The sequence below is a fragment of the Grammomys surdaster genome, unplaced genomic scaffold (genome assembly GCF_004785775.1).
Source record: "Grammomys surdaster isolate TR1022 unplaced genomic scaffold, NIH_TR_1.0 203, whole genome shotgun sequence".
In the NCBI taxonomy this organism is placed as follows: Eukaryota; Metazoa; Chordata; class Mammalia; order Rodentia; family Muridae; genus Grammomys; species Grammomys surdaster.
Genome location: NW_021604648.1, coordinates 9,029,839 through 9,052,624, shown reverse-complemented (window position 1 = coordinate 9,052,624; position 22,786 = coordinate 9,029,839). Strand labels below are relative to the sequence as shown.

General features: G+C 39.7%; 1 protein-coding gene and 1 non-coding gene across 5 annotated transcripts in view; one reads left to right on the top strand and one right to left on the bottom strand.

Annotated features, from left to right (window-relative positions):
• The window catches only part of Dlg2 (discs large MAGUK scaffold protein 2), a 1,293,772-nt gene that overhangs the window by 952,573 nt on the left and 318,413 nt on the right, over positions 1–22,786 (top strand). For all 4 annotated transcript variants that reach the window (XM_028770581.1, XM_028770580.1, XM_028770579.1 and 1 more), the window contains one exon: positions 7,632–7,788. In XM_028770581.1, coding sequence (XP_028626414.1) covers positions 7,632–7,788 — 157 coding nt within the window. The remainder of the gene's footprint in view (positions 1–7,631; positions 7,789–22,786) is intronic.
• LOC114624018 lies at positions 17,826–17,888 on the bottom strand. The gene has a single exon (XR_003711874.1). It is a non-coding gene; the product is annotated as a U7 small nuclear RNA (small nuclear RNA).

Genomic DNA, 22,786 nt, shown 5'->3' with positions numbered 1-22,786 from the left:
AAAAAAGAAAAAGGTTGCTATTTCAAATGGAGGTAAGGATAGAAGGAGCAGCAGAGAGGAGACAGAACAATCTTGGTGTTGAAGGTAAAGCAGAAGCTCATAAGAAAGATAAGACTAGCAAGAGAAAGGATCATTCCAAACAAAGAGACCCTGGGATGAGCTCGTGAGGTGTGTAACAGCCTAGTGTGTGGGGCTGTAGTGTGCAGCTTTGTTTATTAAGAGAAGAGGAAAATGGTGAAGTTAGGCTTTCCTGAAGTAGGTAAAGTCATGTGATGAGGACTTTTGGATGTTATTCTTAGAAGTGTAGAAAATCCAGAGGGTACACTGAAGACTTCAGAGCAGACAATAAGATGGACAGATACATATTTTTAAAAGATAGTGTGTAATAGCCTGTTCTGCCCCACGTTTGGGGCCACTTAGTCCCAGCCAAGCTACTGCTCTGGTCCGCGGGTCAGGGTCTAGCAAGAGAGAGAGTGGGGATGGAAGGGCAAGAGACACGAAGAATGGAGACAAGACAGAGAGTCTGTTCAAGTCTCTGTTTATTGAAAGGAAATCCTGGGTATTCATACGCTTTACCATGTGCCTTGCCCTCGTGGACAAGCAGGGGAACACAGCTGAAGGCACTTTGCCACGTGCCTTGCAGCTTGGAGAACACGTGCACCTTGCAGCTGGGGGCACTAAACAGCAAAACAAGATATGTGAGAAAAACAAGATGTTTATCAGAGTGTGTTCAGCTGTTGTGGGCTGTTGAAAACAAGTCTTTTGTCAGGGTATATGGCTCGAGATGGCTGCAAAGATGATAGCCGCTTTCTGCTAGAAGTTGGCTCCCAACAATGGTGGGTAACATTCTTATCCTCCCTCAACATAAGTCCTTCAGGTTTCAGTGGTCATTTTTCCCTTGAATCCTGAACCCACTTGAGCCATGTAGAATTAAAGCAAAAATTGTGTGGCACTCTTCTCCCCAAAACTCCCAGCTGCCTTAGAGTACCCTAGAGGTACTCCAAGAGTTCACCAAGCAGGTGACCTGATAAATCTTAGAGCAGAACAAACTGCCTTTTTCTGGAGTTGCCCAATACCCGGGGTTTTATAATTAGGAGGCATTTTTTGCATCATGTTAAGAAAAAAGTAGAACTGTGTAAATGAGTGTAGTGTGTTTCCAGGAGTCATGATATTACAAGGATAAACTCTTTTTCAATTACTCACTCTTCACTCTTATCTGTATTAGTTTATTGCTCTCAAGTCTCTTTCATAGCAGTATTCTTGTTTCTTGTTTTCTCCAATCAGCCTTCCAACCTCAGACTACTTAATATTTATATTCACAGTGCCCAACAAAGAATAGGAATAGGAATAGGAATACAGCAATGTCTATTTACTGACAGACTGGCTAGATGAATCAAACATATATTTGAATGAGTCTTTTCAAAACATGCTGGTATTACAGGTAGTAAATTCTAGCTTCTGCAGAGTCCATATTCAAGATATAATATGAAAACTGCAATTAACAAATAGAAATACTTAATTCTATACTAAGTACTGAAGACAACAGACTAGTGGTATGGACACTGCTCTCACGTTAATTACTATAGATGAAGAGAGAAATGTACAAGCCAAGCCAGGATAATAAGCATTGTGACAACTACATGGATAGAAGTCTTTCTGCATCATTCTATCCATGTAGTATCGATCCAGCTCAGTTGAGAACTGAGCATCTGATGAAAGTGACTTCCAGACGATTATAGTCAGGTGACACCAAGTCATGATTAAAGAATGGGAGAGCTAGAATTTTGTTCCACTGTCGGTATATAATGGCTGGAAATGATCTTGAGACCGTCTGAATTCTGGAAGAACAGCACAGCAAAAAAGAGACAATATCTCTGTATAAAAAAGTATTTGCATCCTTTGTAATTTTGTGTGTTGGTTTACCTACTTATCAAGTATCTTTTGAGCATTCTAGGTGGACCTACCATTACTCCCCAGGACATATGTCCAGACTGGAAGCCATGTGGCTCACACAATATATGCTTCACAGAAATTCAAGACATTAGGCTATCAGATCCACAGTCATTCCTTGACAGTAAACATGGACACAAGAGACTGGGTCATCACAATGATGATGAGTCTTCAGCAATTGTACTATAGAAAGAACAAAAGTGGATAAGGGAAAATAGAGCAAAAGGACAGATTATTCTTGAGTAAGAGAACTTGAAGGAAGCGTATATTTGACACTGAAGATAGACTCCAAAATCAACTTAAAAGGACAGAGAATTACCATATGTCAAATCCCATCTATACCAAACAGGTATCTGATGTGTCATAAAGCTCCTATCATGCCATTCACACTGGCATTCCCTAGTTGGAGCCATAAGAAAGAAGGGTAGAGTTGGAACTGTGTGATGCTTTTGTTTGTTTTTTTATCTTTGTTGATTTAAAATGCTAAAAATTTTACATAAAATCTAGATTCTTGGCTTGTCTTTAAAAGAACCTGGAGACAGAGGCAGTGTTCAAATGAGACAATTCCTCCTTGAAGTCATCATCTAGACTTAGCTACTTGCTGCCTTCTTTAGATGAAACGTGTCACAATCCCTCTTCAGCCCACTTCACTTTCTTAAAGTCTCTTTACCATACCTGTTGTGTATGCATTTTTCAATCCCTGATTAAAACCCTAGAAAGGAGGAAAAACATTTGCATAAATAATTACAATCTGAAGTGAAGACCTAAATCACTGTGGAAGTGTGTCCATTCTTTCAATAACCATTTTTTGTATTCCTTTTGATTGTCAAGACTCTTGCTGTGCTGGGGAAGTGCTTATGCCTGGGCTCCAGTATACATTCTAGTGAAAGACGTGAGCTAGCAACTACCCTGAAATGCTGCACTCCTGTTACATATGCAAAGCACATCGTGTCCAAGGAATAGATGACACATGTAAGAGACCAGTATCAGGATACCCCAAGACTAAGTTCTCAGCACAAAGGAGACTTATTTGCCCCAGAGGAACAAAATGCAGAGAAGGGGAAGGAAACAAGGGGGGGGGGGAGGGAGTGTTTGTTCCAAAGAACAAAGAACTGCCTCTCAATACAGAAGAGACAACTGTTTACCATAGGAAAACTATGGTTTATAAAGGTAAAGAGGGAAACCCTATGCTAGAATGAGATGTTTAATTTTAATTGAGCATGTTAACTAATGATGGAATAGCAGTTAAAAGCACTGAATGCACTTCCAGAGATCCTGAGTTCAATTCCCAGTAACCACATGGTGGCTCACAACCATCTGTAATGGGAGCCAATACCCTCTTCTGATGTGTCTGAAGACAGCAACAGTGTACTCACATATATTAAAATAAATAAATCTTTTTTAAAAATGAAACAAAAAAGCTAAATTAAAACTAAAGATACAAAAATCACCAAATCATAACAACAACTACGTATACATACACAAAAACATGGAGTTGATTTTGTGTTCACCAATTACTCCCAACCTCAAGGCCTGCCCTGGAATGTGGTAAATAAACCCAGTGTCACTCCGTTGGAGAAAACTAATTTCCCCAGAAGCTACCCATTGGGAATAGCTTCTCCTTAATTAGGGGTGGACTTTGTACCCACTTTCCCTCCTCACTGCTGGGGTTTTGCCTGGCTTAAATATGTACAGGTATTATACATGCTGTCACAGATTTGATAATGCTGCCCTGGCCCTACCTTAGCAAAACATGAAAGGAATGAAGCCTCTCACCCCATGCTATCATGAGTCTTCCCAGAGAAGTAAACTTATCTACACTTCTACCAAGCAACCAGGAAAATCAATTATAAGCATGCTCTTCTCTTACTTCCTTCTCTGAACTAAAGTCAGTAGACAGAATGAAAACTGAATTTCTACCCTGCCCCAAATCAGTGAAGCAGAAAGATGAAGGAAGAAGGTTGTACTACTTCGGTGTGATTCAAATGAGAAATTTCCCCCATAGGCTCATGTAGTTAACCACTTTCTCCCTAGTTGGTGGTCCTGTTTTAAGAGGTTAAGGACCATTTAAGAAGTAGAGCCTTTGCCAGCAAAAGCACTTGGAAGAGCAGACCCCGCACCTCTCCTGGGCAGCACAGTAGAGCTGGCCCTGATGGCAGAGTGAGGGTAAGCTGGCCCTGAGGTCATGAGCATGAGAGAGCTTGCCCCACCACTGTCTGCAGTGAAGTGGCATGGGCACTATCTCATCTATGAACTGCTAGAGTGAGTGAAAGGGCCCATCCTGCAAATCTAGAGCTGCAGGATCTCCATGGCACAGGGCAACAACAGGATAAGCAAGAGGAATCCTGGTAATAATCAGTATTGATAGTATAGCAGAAGCCAGAGACCTCAAAGGAGACCGACGACTTATTGCAGTAAACATTTGCAAGTAAAGATAGGCAGATAGAGGGATATTCTGTGGGATACACTGTAAGATGTACTACAGCTTCCACTAAAAGATGTTTTCTATTGTTTTTTGTTTTTTTTTTATTTTGTTTTGTGAAGAACATTTCAAGGGCAACAAAGGGATGGGGAGATGAGCGCGACTGGCATGCATGATGTGAAACACACAAAGAATCCTTTTTTAAAAAAAAAGAGAGCCTTGTTTTCAGAAATATGTCAAGATAGGTGGAATTTGAGCTTTATAACCTCACTCTGCTTCCTGTCCTGTCTCTGTGCTTCCTGTGTATAGATATAAGAGTATTTTGTTTCCTGCTACCAAGCCTTCTCTGTCATTATGGACTCTATCCCTCTGGAGCTGTAAGCTGAAACTATGCCTTCCTTTCCTTACATTTATTTTGTCATGATATTTTATCACAGAAACAGAAAAATAACTAAGGCATTTAGAACCCCTCGCCTGTCTGGTAGTAACAGCAGCACCCATATGAGAGCTGAGCTTCTGCCCCAGCCATTGGCAGTGAGGTAGAATAAATGAATCTCTTTACTTCTCCCCTCCCTGGTAGGGAACTGAGCTCCCAGACTTTCACAGTTGCTATGAGTGGAAATGTTCTACTGAGGAGGCATTACTGAATACCCAGTCAACATGAATGTACATATGCTAAACAGAGCAACTTCCTGCTGAAAAAAATCTCCAAGACCTTACAACTTAATACCCAGAATGCTTTGTCCCACCAAACACCAAGACCCTCAAATGAGAAAAGACAATTGGCATTTGCCAATACAATGTAGATGTCAGCCACAGTAACATCCTGGTTCTTCTGTGACATCAGAACTCTCACACACTAAAGTGTGGTTATTAGCCCCTCCTCCAGGTACAGTATTCTTTCTTGGGTTCCTACATGACCAATGTCCTCAAAGATCTCCTCCTCAGTGTGTGCAACCTAGGCCTACCACACATCAGTCCACATTACTCTGCTTTCTCTTTCTCTCCAAATATGGATTCCTAACATAGTATGGAGTAAATTCTGTTACTAGGTGGGTGGTTTATTAACACAATATAAATCCACCAGGGCAAGAATTTTTATGTAGTTTGCAAACATTCTGAGGGCACACCCACCTAGAAAAGTCCAAGGTACAGTTAGTTCTTATCCAGTGTTTATAGAATATAGTTATAGAGTATAGTGAGTATGTATGTCAATTTGCCTCTAACAGTGTATCACTATAAGTAGATACCATATCTACTTATAGTCTAAGCTGGGCTGTGCATTTTACACTCTTCTAATGAGGTTCAGCATAGATATATCATTTTAAGTATGGACTTGTGATTGCAAACAAACTCTCCACATCATTAGCATAAAGAAATATTGGATGGTTCCTCACTATCCATATATCTTTGAGAGGAAAATAAAGGAACTTTAGTTATTGGAACTGAGATATGTACAAGAGAAAGGTAGATGATAGAAAAGTCTCCTTGGTCTAACTTAGTCTGACAGACTACATCTTTTAAAATTACTGTTAAGGAAAACTGAATGAAAAGCTTTTGAGATGGTTCCGCTGATAAAGGCTAACTAGCTTCTCCTAACCTGATGATGTTAGGCTGATCCTTAGAAGCCATAGTAAAATGAAAGAACTGATTTCCCAAAGCTGGCCTCTGGCCTACACACACACACACACACACACACACACACACGATAAAATAATAATAATTATTAATAAGAAAATTGAATTGAGGGTAGGAGAAATGTCACTTAGTTAAGAACATGTTTGCCAAATTAGCAAGCATGTGACCTGAGTTCAAACTGCAAGGCCCACAAACAATTCAGGCATGATGGCACATACTTGTAATCTCAGCACTGTGGACAGAGACAGCTGGATCCCTGGGGCTCTCTAGCCAGTCAGCCTAACCTTAGCAGTGAGTTCAAAGTCAGTGAGAAATACTGTCTGAAGAGGTAAGCAGACAGTGCCTTAACAATGCCACCTGAGGTTGATGACATCTAGCCTCTACACACATGCTTGTCACTGGAACACACATGAACACTAAAACACACACACACACACAGAGAGAGAGAGAGAGCCTGAGCCTAGAAGAACCCTGTGTCCAAAGATCCAAGCAAGCAAGCAAACAAAACCCATGGGGGGGTGGGGGGGGAGAAGAGAGAGAAGAAAGAAAAATGAATCAACCTTCCAGAATATGTAACACGGGTGTGGTTTGTTTGGTTTTAACTAGTTTGGTTGGTCGGTTTTGAGTTTTGGTTTGGTTGGGAACTTCAGTTCACATTTCTTTGCATCTGCTTCAGAGTATCTGCACAGGGATATATGAGCATGAGCTGGACCTGGCAATGTCTAATCCCCCTCGTTGTCTCAGGCCCACCTTCGCTTTTGCCAGTTACTCAGTAGCTCTCTCACCCTCTCCAATGACTCATTCCTTCTTCATAGTCTCCTCTGTCCTTCCTCTTCATCCTCACTGTTGTCTACCTTTCTCCAGCTGTCACTGTTTCACACTGGGGTTTCTTGAAGGACATTTTAACTGGTTTTCCTGCCTCCCATCACATCTGCAGCTCAACAGTATGTGTGACTACTTGTTAATCGTATTCATTTAAATACTCTTGGTGACTCAGAGATTCCAGGGCATTCCACCTCCTGTAAGGTTCAATCTGATTCCTCTCCTATCAAAATCTCTCCTTTATTTCTTAACCTTTCCATTCTGCTTAATACTTTATGATCAATACTGTTACAGACTTTTAAAAAATAGAATTATTTACTTTATGTATATGAGTACACTGTCGCTATCTTCAGACACACCAGAAGAGGGCATCGAATCCCATTACAGATGATTGTGATCCACCATGTTGTTGCTGGGAATTGAACTCAGGACCTCTGGAAGAGCAGTCAGTGCTCTTAACTGCTGAGCCACCTCTCCAGTTCCAACTCGTTTTTGTTTTGTTTTGTTTTGTTTTGTTTTGTTTTGTTTTGTTTTGTTTTGTATTTTTAAGAGAGAAAAACTGGTGTTTCAGGAATGGTGTTACATGAGATGTTAACAGTTGTGGTGAAAATTCAGATAAACTGCCCTTATGAGACCTTTCATAATCTGCAAATGCATTTTACAATGGTAAGCCACTGTCATTGTAGTAGGTGGTGAACATGTGGTATCATGTATTACAACAAAGTGGGGGGAAAAAAGCAAAATCTAAAAATCTGAGAGGGGACACCCTGTGAGCTGTGTTCTCCCTTTGTTTCTACAGGGAGCCCCGCAAAGTAGTCCTTCACAAAGGCTCCACTGGCCTGGGCTTCAACATTGTGGGCGGGGAAGATGGAGAAGGTATTTTTGTATCCTTCATTCTGGCCGGTGGACCAGCAGACCTGAGTGGGGAGCTCCAGAGAGGAGACCAGATCTTATCGGTGAGTGTCTCTTTAATGTCCTTTCAGTCTACACCTAGCATCATCCATGAAGAAATCATTTTCATTACAAAGGGAGATGTTTCACAGCCTTGGGAGCATTGGGGTTTAGATGGCTCATAGGTACATGATGCTTGTCACTTTACTTCTCCTGGTTAAAGGTGGAGGTCCTAGATCTTCTTTCAGATTATGATGTGTATCGACATGCAACAGAATACTGAGAAGCAAGCTTTATATAAATGGTATACTGCTTGCTTACTGAACTACAACCTCCCCAGAACTTGTGACCACACTCCTAAAACTTTGGTGAATATGAATATATGAGAAAAATAAGAGAATGCCACATGGTGTGGCAATGGTGACATGTGGCAGGGAGCAGAATTTGCCTAAGTTCAATAATTACCAGCAATAAAATAAATTAAAACTTAAAAAAAATTCTGGTAACAACTTTTTCAGCATATATTATTTGTTAATAAGATTATTAAAGTGAAGTTTAAGGTCACATTACAAGAATATCTGATAAACAAAACCCTGTACCTACTTAGTATGTACATCTGAATGTGTTTAGAAGTGGATGCATTTCCATGAATCTCTTACCATAATGTACCATCATAAATATATCCACCATCTCTCTAGTACTTCATTTGTGTTTTATCACTTATAACATACTTAAATCACATCAAGCCTATTAAAAATTTTAAATGGGACTGGAGAAATGGCTCAATCTGTAAGCTGCTTGCTTTTAAGCACTAGGATCTGAGTCCAAATCCCCAGCACTCATTTGAAAAGCCAGGCATAGGGGTACATACCTATAATCCCAGTGCACAGAAGGTGGAAAGAGGAGGGTCTTTGGGGAGAATGACAGGGGGAAACAACCAGTGTCAACCTCTTGTCTTCACACACACACACACACACACACACACACACTACAAAAAGAATTAAATATACAATATATACAATATTATTAACTATAGGTACTATGCTATAGCATAGACTTCAAGAACTTCTTCATCTTTCATCACTATAAAATTAATTTTCACTTCAAAGGTATCTTCTCATATTTATATGAGAGAATCAGGCTCCCCAAGATTGAGTAACCTGCCAAAATTTACCAATTAATACACAATTAATTTTCTATTTATAAAATATGAGTGATGTTTCTTCCCTGCCCTGTTCTTTCTTGCTTCCTTCTACTTTTCCCTTTATCTTGCTTTCTTTTCATTTCTTCTGTGTGTTTATACATTTATTGACTGTTTCCTATATAAAGCTCCCTCCCTGATGGGATGGATGGTTAAATCCATTGCAAATGGTTATAATCATATTAGAGTTTTAATAATTGTATAAATAATAGAGAATTATATGTGTATTCTAGTTCTTATAGAGGATTATGGTTCATAACTTAATAAAGCACATAGTTTTTGTTTTCATTGTGTACTGAGAAAAAATGTTTTCACTTTATGGCTACGATTTACAAATAGAATTTTCCAAGAATTTTCCACCTTAACTTGTTAGCCGTTATTTCAACCCCTTAAACAAATGAGCAACTATCCCTCCATTTCTATTGCTGCCTCTTTCTCTCCCCATACTTTATACTCCTCTCTCTTACTCACACACAAACACACACATACACACATAGTTTCCCTAAACAGTTCACAGCAGTTGACCTAAATACAGTACCCAGAAGTCTGCATGGACGGCCTGGCTGTACCTTGAGTGTGACCACGGCTTTCCTATGTATACATACCTCTGCCATCCAAGAACTTGAAGCTCACTGGATTCTGAGTCTGAGATGTGATGTAAGGTCTTACACCAGGACCTTTTTCTGCCATCCTAGGACTGAACTATATCTTTGTCTCTTAAATGGTATACAAAATATGCAATGCAGTTATTCAGGCTTATTACCTGTATTGGCTTACATGACTACTTCTTTATTACCTGATTTCTGAAGAACAAAGTTTCATCTCTTAAAGCAGTTTTTATTCTCAACATACGGCACAGCGACTGCTTCATAGCATTTGCTCATAGGAAGTCATTATAGCCTAAGAGTCCAATTCTGAAATTCTCCATCATCCAAAAGGAAATTTGTGCTCTGGCATCTACTCACTGTCAAGACTCACATGGTCACAGCACATTTTGAGACAGAAACACTTTCACGTAAACTAAGCTGTATCCATCCTTAAGGAGATGCCAACAGTCATGGTAAAGTTCTTGCTCCTCTCACTTTTCAGACTGGAAAGAAGAATCTAAAAGGATTAATGAGTTCCTTGGCTCCATTACTACTGACCATGTAGCTGAATTCTTAACTTCTCTTGACCCCAAGTAGGAGTCCCCTCTATATACAGCAGTCTTCGAGATTCTGCCAACTGAGTAGGGTCGTTGGAGTGAAGCTTACTGCGCTAACTGCATGCTGTGGTTAGAAACTAAAGTAAAAAGGAGTACTTTTTACTTAGGCCATATTTATAGCAGATTTAATCTTATGACCATACCATACATTATCATCCTCAGTTTAAGGACAATAAAATGAAGGTGAAGGTGATATCATTTCTCTACTTCTACCAAAGTAGAAGACCTGAGGAGCCATAGGTTTGGTTTTTCTCCTATACAATATAAGGAAATACAGAAGCTAAGAATAGTAGATGATTTAAAGGAAGATAACTCAAAAGTATTTCTGCTTTTAAAAATAGATCTATCTGTTTAATATTAATATTATTAGGACCACAAATCAAGTAATGCAACCAACCAGAATTATAGTCTTGAAAATTACAGTTCATGGGACATGACAGTCTCTGGAGATCTGATGGTATACTCTTTATTATGTACAATGTTTGAAAAAGCATTCAATGGCAGAAAATAGCAACTGGAAATGATTTCCCATTAGAAAGGAAGACAGAACTTTTTGTTTCTTTTTAGCTTGCTTGAGTTTATTTAACTTTCAGTAGGAAGTATCTAACTTCAAGTTAAGTACTGTGATTTTATTGGATAACTATTGGAGAAAAATATAAACATTTAGAGATTCTGATGAAATAATGGATGGGCAGAAAATGAAAGATTAGAATTATAAACAGTGGAACGGGAAAGATACAGAATTTTGCACCTACAACTTAAACTGGACAGAAAGAGCAAGAGGTGCATTCCCAAAAAACATAAAGCAGAAACTTTAACAATCAAAGCTAAATAAAAACTCTGTGCGTGACACCAGGTCATGTAAGATTAATTTCCAAATTATTCAGTTAATAAATTGTTTAGGTTAACAGTAACCTAGAAAGTTCAGATTGAAGGAAGAGGATTTGGAGTATATTTTGCTATCAGGCACTCTTCACAGATAAGAGAGCTGTATCCTTAGGATCAAGGGCAGAGTATCCACTCAGGAAAAACTCCACAATCCAGATAACTCTACCATACAGACTATAGACATTTCCTAGTAATGTATTTGATAAGGGCTTACAGTGTGACAGCTCTAGTGTGCTAGCTTTTGTGTTCCCCATCCTCTCTCTACCTCTGACCCCCCCACACATTTAAAATGCTACATGTCACATGGAAAATCTTCATTCAATTTCACTAGCACTGTAATTAAGATCAATTTAATACAAGTTTTTTTTGATAACTGCTACATGTATATTTTCATCAAATCCACCCCTCCTCTTCTCCTACTTCTGCTAGGCCAAGTTCAGTCACTCCCAACTTCTTGTCTTCAATTTTTCTTTCTTTAAAAAAAAATAATCCAATTATATTCATGGTGTAAGACCATCCACTGGAGCATCAACATCCTACCAGAAACCCATCCCTACAGAAAAATGACTCTCCCCTAACAGCCATGACTGGATTGTTATTGTGCAGGTCTTAGGAGCCACCCCAGCTGCAGTGAATTCCTGAGTGTGGCAGACAAGTTACTACGAGATGACACTACTTCCCGTCAGTCCTCTCAACTGTCGGCTCTTTTCTTTCTCCCCTCTGTCTATAACACTTCCTGAGCTTCAGCATAGGAGTGCATGATATAGATATTTATGATGTTTTTAAAATATCAGATAACCATAACTAAGGTAGAATTCATATGGCTTGGATTATTCCTTCTTTAAGACAGAGTTTAGACTAGGTCTGTATCCCCCACAAAGAATGTTTCACGAAATAGCTGAAGTGAGTTATTACCATAGTTGCTTAGTACCAAGAGTCTTCAGCTGAAGAATTTGTCAAGACATCTGTGTACCAGTGTGCCCTGGGGATGATATCCTGAATACAGATAAAGTAACAGTTTTTCCAAATTTCTTTAGCCATGAAACCCTTACATAACAAATACCTTGGAGGACAGTAAGATGAGAAGTCTGGGGTAGATATTTTTATAGTTCCCAAAGTTAACCACTTGCTATATTTTTTTGTTTTGTTTGTTTGTTTGTTTGTTTGTTTTTGCTATTTTTTTTAAATTTAGCATACAATGTAATGGGTTTTTTAATGACACCCTCATTTATATATATCAAGGCACGCTGTTACCTGCCCCCCCTCCTCCAATGCCCTCCCCTATCCCACCTGCCCTTTCTTTCTAGCCTACTCCAACCTCTCCAGTAAACCTCCTTCCCTCTGCTTTTAACTCATAGGAATGTCATTTCCTTCCCTCTGCTCCCCCATTCAGACACAGGATGGTGGGTGCCATCTAGTGTTTAGTATGTGAACTACAGCTGAACACTCCCTGGCGACTTAAAGCAGCAGCTAGCCAGGTTCCACCGTGGAGATTTACTCCTGCTCCACAACACAACTACAGTTCTGAAGTAGTTAAGATAACGAAAGATGTTTAAAGACCATCACCTTGGATTAAATTCCATACATCTAGTATAGGTGATCTTTTCTCTCTAATTTCCCCTTATGCATTTTATTTCGTAGAGATTCATTGTAGAAAGAATTCCAATCATTTAAACATCTTCTTAAAGTATTCTTGGGACAGATTTTAGAGCATTCATCAGGCAAATACATTAACCAGCACAGTGACCTTCTTTGGACATTCTTTCTGCAGAAGGGAAAGACAAAATAATTCCGTTATTGTTTGTTTCAGTCCTTTGCTAGGAAAAAAGTAAAAGTGAAAGCAGGCATGTTCTAAAACATCCAGGAACACAAAGCCATTATCTCCTGGGAGCCTTCCTGCTGCATTATAACAGAAAAAAGAATATCATATGACAATACAAAAAAGCATACAAAATATGCAAGCATATAATCTGTGCAAGGATACACAAATGTGCAAGTATACAAAATGTATGCCTCTTTCTGTAAAGCCACTAACACTAACATGAGTGCCCCATCCCATCCTAATTACCTCCCAATGGCTTGAAACTTCCAAACACTGTTAACATACGACATTAAGGAATTAGTTTACAACATATGACCTCTGACATTTCAATAAGCATTTAACTCCTAACAGTTCAGCTCTGTCCTAAGAGTCCTTTATTCCTATTGGTTGCCAAGGGCATACAAACACCCCCAGTCACATACAACCTTCTAGTCTCTGGAAAGGACAGTCTTTTGAAAACTGTATCATAGCTGCTCTTGCCTTCTCTAAAGCCTTCCTACAACTTTCCCTTGTCCTCAGATGCTAAAATGTTGGTGTGGTATGCACCAGTATAGCCCCATCTGTACTTCTTCCTCTACACTCACTCATACTTCAGTCACCCTGGCTGTTCCTTCACCTCTAGCTGGCGTGCAACTAAAACCACCTCTCATCTGGGTTCAATCATGCAGTCAACCCACACAATCGCCACCTCACAACTGCAGGATTATGAGTAGGTATCAGATTCCAGGAAGCCAGGATTCTGAGTGATGCACGAAGGCTCAAAATAGTTACTTTCTAGCTGTCAAGAAGCATTTGACTACTGTAACAAGAGCTCTATATGTAGGCTACCAATGGGACACTCAAGAGCGGAGAGCAGGACTACTAATAATCTGGTGGTGACAGCAGGAAGCTAGTGCTTGGGGTCAGTCTGGCTCCTGGCTAAAAAGGTACTCCAGTTTCTTCTATATGATGGAAGTGATCCACATACCCTAAAGATCCAGTGAGAAGCAAGGACTGAGAAACAAGCCTGGTGTGCTGGGCTCTCTCATGCTGTAGAATTCCTCTGACAAGGAGCTTTGAGTAAATGAGGATCTTCTGTTATCTAGAAAATGACTGGTAAGCTGGATCCACCATGCTTCCTTGGAAAAGCATTCACCATTCACCATTGTCTGGATAGAATCTTAGCTCTATAACACATAGTAAATAAAAACAAAAACAACTCAATAAATATAATGGACAATGAAAACCAAAATTAACACTGCTACTATCCAGTTACATTCCTCAAGGCCCACTTATTCAGTGTGTCATTAGTATACATGACAAACTCCAGTGAAAAGATGTCACACACACACTCACACACACACACACACACACACACAAAACAGCAATGAACATGGCCTATGGTAGGTATCCCACAGGATGCCCGCTGAAAGACTCAGCTATAAATAGCCTTCTAAAGCCCAAAATTCAATTCAGGGAAACTGGGACAATTTTGTCTCAAAGTGGTATTTCTACAACATGCATGTATAATACCAGATCTGTGAAGACTCCATGGAAAGTGTTCATGACTCAGCAATGAATCAGAGAAATCCAGCAAAAATAGAGACCATGAAAGTGTTTTTCTAGTCCTGTTGAATTTAAGGACTCCCCTACCCCTAGAACACAGATGATTATCATATGAAATATTTTAGAAATTCTGCCTTAAACTAATCTTCAGAAAACTCTCACATGTATTTGCTTTGGGAGAAATAAGATTTATACTGTAAAGTCTTTATAGGGTAACCACTAATTGAATACAGTAGCTGAGGGTTGAGAAATGAACATAAAAGTGTACTTTATGTTCTTGGTGAGCATAGTGCCTCTTGAAGAATCAGACACATGCTATTTCCAACATGGAAAGCTAATAGAAAGTGCCAGACCCACTGGGGCCAGTGTAGGAACGTGGGGAGATTTGTACAGGGGACTGCTTTTCTACAAAAGGGGCATAGAGGCAGAAGAAATAACAGAGAACCTGAGATAAAATACTTAATACCAGTTGAACAATCCCTTCACACCAAGCACTGTGTTAAATACTGCACACTCTCTTGAATTCCCCCTAAACACTTGGTTGACTTCAAGGTTCAGAGAAATTCAGTAATGTGTCTGAGATCATACAGATCATCAGCACCGACCATGGCATTTGAACTGCTACTGCTTCTGATTTCAAACTGATACCCTTATTGCAACTCAAAACTTCAGAAAGGAAAGTGAATGTGGCACTTCACTTATGTCTGAGACTATCCACACTCAGATTTCAGTTACTGGGGAAAAAAAAACCACATTTGATGCCTACTGTAGTAGAGCACTTATGAAGAGATATGTGAGCCCCCAGGAAGTCCTTGTGCCTGTGGACTCCGAGATACTTCCAAGCATCGCTATCCTTGAAGCATCATTCAGGATCAAGACATCCTCTCATTTACCTCTGTATCCCCTTGGTGGATACAGGCCATCAAAGGCCCAAGAAAAGCTAGCTCAATTCTTTGTGGTGTTATCTGGATCTCTATGCCCTGGACCTGTCTGCCCTGAAGATTCAGACTATTCTAAAGCTTTAAACTTCCTAGCTGATGGAATGTATTTGCCAATTCAAACAGATCCTATTGACTAATAGGAAATCCCATAAATCAGGGGAAAGTTAAATATTATGCTACATACGTAACTAAAAATTTAATGTTTCTTTTAAATCAGCTTATAGCTTATTCTTTCTTCTTTAAAGGAGCATGGGATGGGCAGGGGCTAGAGAGATGGCTCGTGGTTAAGAGTACTGAGCTCTTCCAGAGGTCCCAATTTCAATTCCCAGCACCCACATAGCAATTCACAACTGTCTATAATTTCTGTTCCATGAGATTTGACCCCCCTCACACATACAGGCAAGCCACCAATGTACAGAAAATAAAAATAAATAGATTACTTTTTTAAAAAGAGGTCCATTTAGATGAGTAGCAGTATCTATACAACCTAATTCCTCTTGGTGGACATTCAGAATGTGCTGTGACAGCTGATCCCAGACAAAGGGCAAAGCTTACTAACAGATTTCTCCTTTGAGGGAAGGAGTGGCCATCAACTAAACTGGATCACGTGGCTGCACTTTTGTAAATCTTGCTAGTTAATAACACATTTATGTCATGTTTACATGTTCAAAGCCTCTTACTGTGGGCCCCATCTCACCTTTGTTGGATCTTTAGGATATGTTGAGAAATGATCACTTCCATTATATAGAAGAAGACACTGAAAACTTTCTAGCTTGGAGCCAAACTGACCCCAAGCATGAGCTTTCTGCTGTCATTACCAGATGCTTAGTGGTACTGCTCACTGCCCTTGAGTGTCCCGATGGTAGCCTGCATATAAAGAACTTATCTGCTGGAGTTCTTGGCTCCAAGCAAATGTTACCAGCCCTGGGTAATATAAAGATCCAATAAGAAGAAAAATGAATTTGCTAGAGAAATAATTGATAACTCATAGGACCTTAGAAAGTTGTAGGAAATGCAACTCAGAGCCCAGAGAAAAACCCTGCAGGAGCCAGGTGCTTGAGGGTACTCCTGAAGCATCACCAAGGCCCATTTGCACCCAGGCTAAACTGTTCTACAAAACTCTCTCTTTCCCTCTCTTTTCCTTTCCTTCACTGGTATAAGATTCTAGCTAGATCTCGGCCCCCGCCCATAATGGGGATAGAGAAATCTGCCCTAGCCAGTGCCTCTAATGAGGCAGAGATGTGTCTCCTTCCCATCTTGGATTGTTTTAAAACAAAAATGATCTGAGATCTTTGGGATTGCCAAGCTCCACAAAAGGAATTTTAGATCTACATTGTTAAGAATCATAATTACCACTTAAACAATAGAAAATGCTTCTGGAGTGTGACCTACAGCGGCCCAAGCCGGAAAAAATTGAAAGGAGTAGAAAAGATGGCAAAATGGTCCTAAATACTGGGAACAGACATGGTTTGCCTAGTGTTGTCTTACAGATCTAAGTTCTAAGATTTATAAAGGTTACATCACTTGCATAAGGCCACAGAATAAGTAAGTCTACCCAACTGACTTCGTGCTACTTCTTTTATAAATCTTTCACACCAATTTCAGTCATATAATTCTGTAACTTAAAATCTTTCTATAAGTTCCCACTGCCTTTTCATCTAATTACCCTCAGTTAATGACAGTCAATATAGATATCTGCTCTGTGTGTGTGTGTGTGTGTGTGTGTCTGTGTGTCTGTGTGTCTGTGTGTGTGTCTGTGTGTGTGTGCAGGTGTGGGTGAATAGGTGTGAGTTTGTATTTAAGTGCAGATATGCGAGTGTGCTCTTGCACGTGTGGAGGCTAGAGTGTCAACTGTCATTCTTCAGGTGCTGCCCACCTTGTTTTTTGAGAAAGGATATCTCACTAGCCTGAGACTCTCTGATTAGGCCAGGTTAATCATCCAGGAAGCCCAAGATATCTGCCTGTCTGTATCTCTCCAGTACCACACCTGGCTTCTAGATGATGTGAGGTCACCACAGCTGGGTTCTAGGTATCCAGATCATGTCCTCATGCTTGTATTGCAAGCACATTACTAACCTTCATTTTGATAATGGAGTTAATCCAGGAGCGGAAAGACTATATAACTATATATATAACATGCAGAAGAAGATGTGATCTTGTTGTGTTCTCAAGAAGTATTTTGTGTATAATTAAAGTATTATTTGATAATTGGTAGTTTACTGAATACCCCATTGCCAAGAACCAGCCTTATCTTGGAAAGGAAGTCCTGAGGAAGGGGTATTTGAAAGGGACAAAAGAACAACTCAAAGTCAAATCGTGGGTACAAGCTGACAGACAGCCTGTGTTCTGCTTGAGACAGCTTTCCAAATAGATCTCTGTCTGAGACAGCTCTCTGCCAGAGACAGCTCTCTAGGGCTAGAAAAAAAATCTAAAAGCTCTCTGGATAGTTAATGGGCTTTCCAACCAAAGTCAAGAAAGCCACCAGAAAAAAAAAAAATTCCTTGGATTTTTCTGACCAAGTCAGAAATCTGCTACAAAAATTCTAAAAGAGCTGTAAAGAAATTCTGTGTTCATTCTCCAAGCAGTTCTCTCTGGGTAGCTCTCTCCTGAAGACCAAAACCCAGTCTTTTATTTACATATTAATTCAATTATTTACTTCAAGGTTCCTTCTGACTATCCCTTGAGTCAACATCCCATGACCTTAGTCTCTTGATTCTTAGAAAAAGACAGCAAGTATTTTTTTTAATATTGCACATGAATTCAGAGATCTGCCTGCCTCTGTAAGCATAGTCAATAAGTTTATATGGATGGGATCCAGCTCTGAGATCACCATTCCCACCATGTCTGGGCCTAAACAAGCTCTGTACTAGGCTGGCCTTGAACTCAGGAATCTACCTGCCTTTGTAAGCACAAACAATAAATGTAGCTGGGTGGGATCTTACCCTGCAATCACTACTTCCAAAATCTCTTTATTTCCTTCCTTAATATCTTTCCGACAAGCTGCCTCATAGTGGAGTTGACTCTATTCTTTTAAGTCCCATGAAGCCCCTCACATAATTCATATTACGTCCTTATACTTTACATAGTTGAAAATTTATACATTCTTGACATTCTTGAACTCATGTTTTCAGAATTATTTCCCATGGCCTTACAGGCTTTCCTGAATGTCTCAGCATTTACCATTTTGCTGAGACGTTAAACACATTCTCACCTCCCAGACTCACACTGCTACTAATTATCATGTTGTCATTAACTTTGGCAGGGAGAATATTTCCCTAAAGAGAAACATGAAGTAAAATATTTATTTTTTATACAAGCAAGCCTCATGCCCAGCAACCATCACTTGTGGAGGCCCACAGCCTGCTGGCTCTATTCCAGGGACTGGAACCATATCACACTGTCCCTCTATGACCATATAGGACTTGGGAAGGTTTGAATAGTGTTTGGAATTTCATGCCGGGATTTAAGATTTAGTGGTGAGGAACAAAATCCTTCTCTCTAGGGCCCTACACTGGGGGAAGTTGAGAGGTAGGAGGATACAGATAAATTCTTAAAGGACTTAAGAAGGAAACCAGTGAAATGGCCCAGTAGATAAAACCCACAACCAAACCTGATTGGGGTTTCAATCCACTGGACATACATGGTAGAAGGAAAAACTGACTCCCCCCAAGCCCTACACACACACACATACACCCCAGAGAGAGAGAGAGAGAGAGGGAGGGAGAGAGAGAGAGAGAGAGAGAGAGAGAGAGAGAGAGAGAGAAAATTATTTTTGTATAGTTATTTTTTTAACTGTTTATTTATTCTTCTCATAAATTATGTCCCAACAGCAGTTTCCCCCTCCTTCCTCCTCTCCCAGTTCCTTTTCCATCTCCCCATCCACTCTTCCTTCATTTTCCTTTAGAAAAGGACAGGTGTCTCAGGGACATTAACTAAGTATGGCATATCAAGTTGCAATAAGATTAAGCACCTACCCTCTTATGAAGGCTGGACAAGGCAACCTAGTAGGAGAAAAGGGCCCTTGAACCAGGCAAAAGAGTCAGAGACATCCTCGTACCCACTATTAGGAATCCCACAAGAAGATCAACCTACACATCTGTTACATATATGATGAGGGCCTAGGTCAGATGCATGCAGGGTCTTTGGTTGTTGGTTCAGTCTCACAATCTCAGTGAGACCCTATGAGCCTGGTTGGTTGATTCTGTAGGTTGGTTTTTTTTTTTTTTCTGGTGTTCTTGACACCTCTGTCTCCTACAATCCTTTTTCTTCATTCATTTGCAGCAGGAATTTCCTGAGCTCTGCCTAATGTTTGGATGTGAGTATCTGTATGTGTTTCTAACAGTTACTGGACGAAGCCTCTCTGACAATTGAGTTAGGCATCAATCTGGGCTCCTGGATACCAGAATGGCCTCTGGTAGAGCAGGGGAATTCTGCCAGAATCTTTTTTTTAAAGCATAGAGAACTTGGATAGCATACAAGAGAAATGAAGAAAACCTTAGATAGAGGAGGAGAAGCCTAGGCAGATGCTGCACAACCGCTCCAGGTGATAAAATTATTCATGGGCAAGATATTCTGTCTGCATTGTTTCCATGGAAACTCTCATCAGGAGGCTCATGCTCTGAAATTATCACGTCAAAAACTAATTTGCAATCAAAACAATCATGGGCTGAAAACTGCATAACCTGAAATTCCTGATGCTTAGTGAATATTTTAATTAAATTATAAACCATACCAGGGAGGGAGGAATAAAAATTATATTTGAAGCATGGCTTGATTAACATTTGTGATGACATTTTAATTGTAAAGATCAAATTGCAGGTAGAGAAATAGACAAAGAATAGTTTTCTGGAAACTGGTATCTGAGATAATCCACTGGAGGACTAGTTATTAAAGTCAAGAAATCAAGAGTTCAAGGAAGAGAGGTTTACTTGATGTGGAAGAAATTAGATAAAAAAAAGGACCCTTACATAGTATTCAGATATTGAAAGAAATGGCTGCCCTCCTTTTCCCTGTGTCTCCAGAGTTTGGGGGAAGGTTAGTTGTTTATTTGGTTATTTTTCTGAATTGAGGGTACTTTTATGTGAATTTTTTTTTCTCTGCAGACTGAGTTGCTTGAGCTGCAGGGTTGCTTGTGTCTTACTGATCACTGCATTCCAGGGCCTAAGCCAGCACCAGACACATAGGCATGTGAGTTCAGGGGACCATAAATGGTGCAAAATAGAAGTTAAGGGAGCCTTTCCTCAAAAGTTTGCCTCTGAAATCTTCCACCAAAACGTTCAGGTTTTTCTTCAATCATCTGAGTCATTTAAGATGCACCCTATAGCCTCTGTGCTCAGACTTTGGAAAGGGAGTTAATTGGGCTGAAAACCCTATAGAATTAATAACTGAATTGTGGCTTCTTGGATTGTGCCCCAGGCATAGCATTTTTCACGAATGGCAGCTGTGATTTGGGGGATGACAAGACGTCCCTGCATATCAATGAAGTTGTTAGAAAGAAAACACTCCCTTCTTTATCCTAGGCCCACAGCATTTTCTGCTTCCGGAGAAACTATTTCCAGGGATTCCTTCTAATAAGAATCTCTCCTAGATTAGACTCTGAGTCTTGAAACTTCATGCTAATCACTCCCAGGCAGTTATTAAAGCCTGGGCTCTCCTGACTGAACCAAGACTTAGCTGTTCCCCGTGGAACATCTTCTGTCTCCCTGAACCATAGCTAGCCTGTTACCTGTGAGGTGCCTTTGCTAGTATGCACTGTGTGATAATAATAATCATGTATCTGTTCCAGTTAGTACTTTCTGATTCACTAAGCCACGTTTCTATTTGTATTCTCAAGTCAACCTTGAAACAGTCAGAGAAAACACTATTATCATGACCTTACACGAAGGGCCCAAGGTCGGAGAGAGTAAATCATACTTACAATATAATGGGAGGAAACAAGGAACACACACATTCTTCTTTTAAATATTTTTCCAGATATTTTCATAAACTGGCATAGGAACCAAGCACTCCAGTGAAATGAAATAAACAGATGGCAACTGGGATTGTTCCTTGAATATCCACACGATGGCAGCAAAAGATTTTGTACAGAGCTGTGTGAAGGAGGCTTTGCATTTGAAAGGTGGTAGTCATGCTATTAATGATAATTGCTACCACAGTGGTAGATTTAAAATGTATAATTCAGTGCAAAAAGGATAAACCAAAAAATGGAAGTAGAATTGGTTTATTGTCAGTTTATTTAAATTGAATTATAAGAGTTTGCTTTCAAAGACAAAACCAAAACCCACAATCCCCCTGCTTCTACCTACGTAGTGCTGGGGTTACAACCATACGCTGCCATGCTCAATGGTCATCTCATTTTGAAACAAAGCACTGAAGATGAGACAGGAAAGCTGAGGCTGGTGGCTTCTTAAGAAAGCTCAAAGGGGCAGCTCCTTCTTGAATGTGTGGTCTATATTTCCCTTATCTGAAGGAGACAGAAGCCAGTGAGAAATCAATCTTCCATGTCATTTAATTTCTTTTTATTTCTTGTTCAATATCTCCCCTATATATAGAACTAGATATAGATATGGATATGGATATGGATATGGATATGGATTAGATATAGATTAGATGTAGATACAGATCAATGACACTGTGTAACAGATTATAGACATAGCTATTGCCTTTGTCTCTCAGGTCTCACAGGCAAAATAAAGTACACTAAACAATATACGGCTATTCTATTCTCCTACTTCCAACTGTGATAGAACCCAGGAGGGGAAGTACTTTCTTTCCTTTTGTTTCCTTTTGTTTTTGTTCTGTGCTAAGCAGGAGTTGCCTTCACCTATAGAGATCCTGATTATAGTTGTAAATAGGTATGAGGTAGTTGTGCCTGGAATTGAAGGTAGGAAATCTTTCCAACTTATCATAAATTTGATTCTGTGTCACTGAGCACCAACCTTATGTAAGGAGACAGTACTTAGGCATTATTGCAAGAACTATAAAAAAACAAACAAAGCATGAAGCTGAGTGATAGAGCCTCAGATTGGAAGTTCCTTGAACAGTTTCTCATGCTGTCCACACTTCTCTTTCTCCTTTTCCTGAATTTTAAATTTTCTTTCTATCATTACACTGATGATCATTGCTTCTGAAACAGTCAACTTGCATTTTTGGCCACTTAGAATGACAATACTTTCATCTTGGGTAGCCTGTGATTTTTTTTCTTTCTCCTGGGAAAAGTCTAAGACAAACTCTTAAGATAGTATAGTTTTTTGTTCCCTAACTACCATCCATCTGAACTTCTTTTGACAAATATTTCACTCTACTCTATTTTTTTATTTGTTCATCCACTACAAAAACCTTGATAGAAGCTTCTGAGTTACACTGCTCTATGGCATATAGCAATCACTGGCCCATGTGTCACATCCTCAAGATGTTCTCTGAGTTCTTTGAGAAGTAAAGAGTCCTTTAATACTTGATCAAA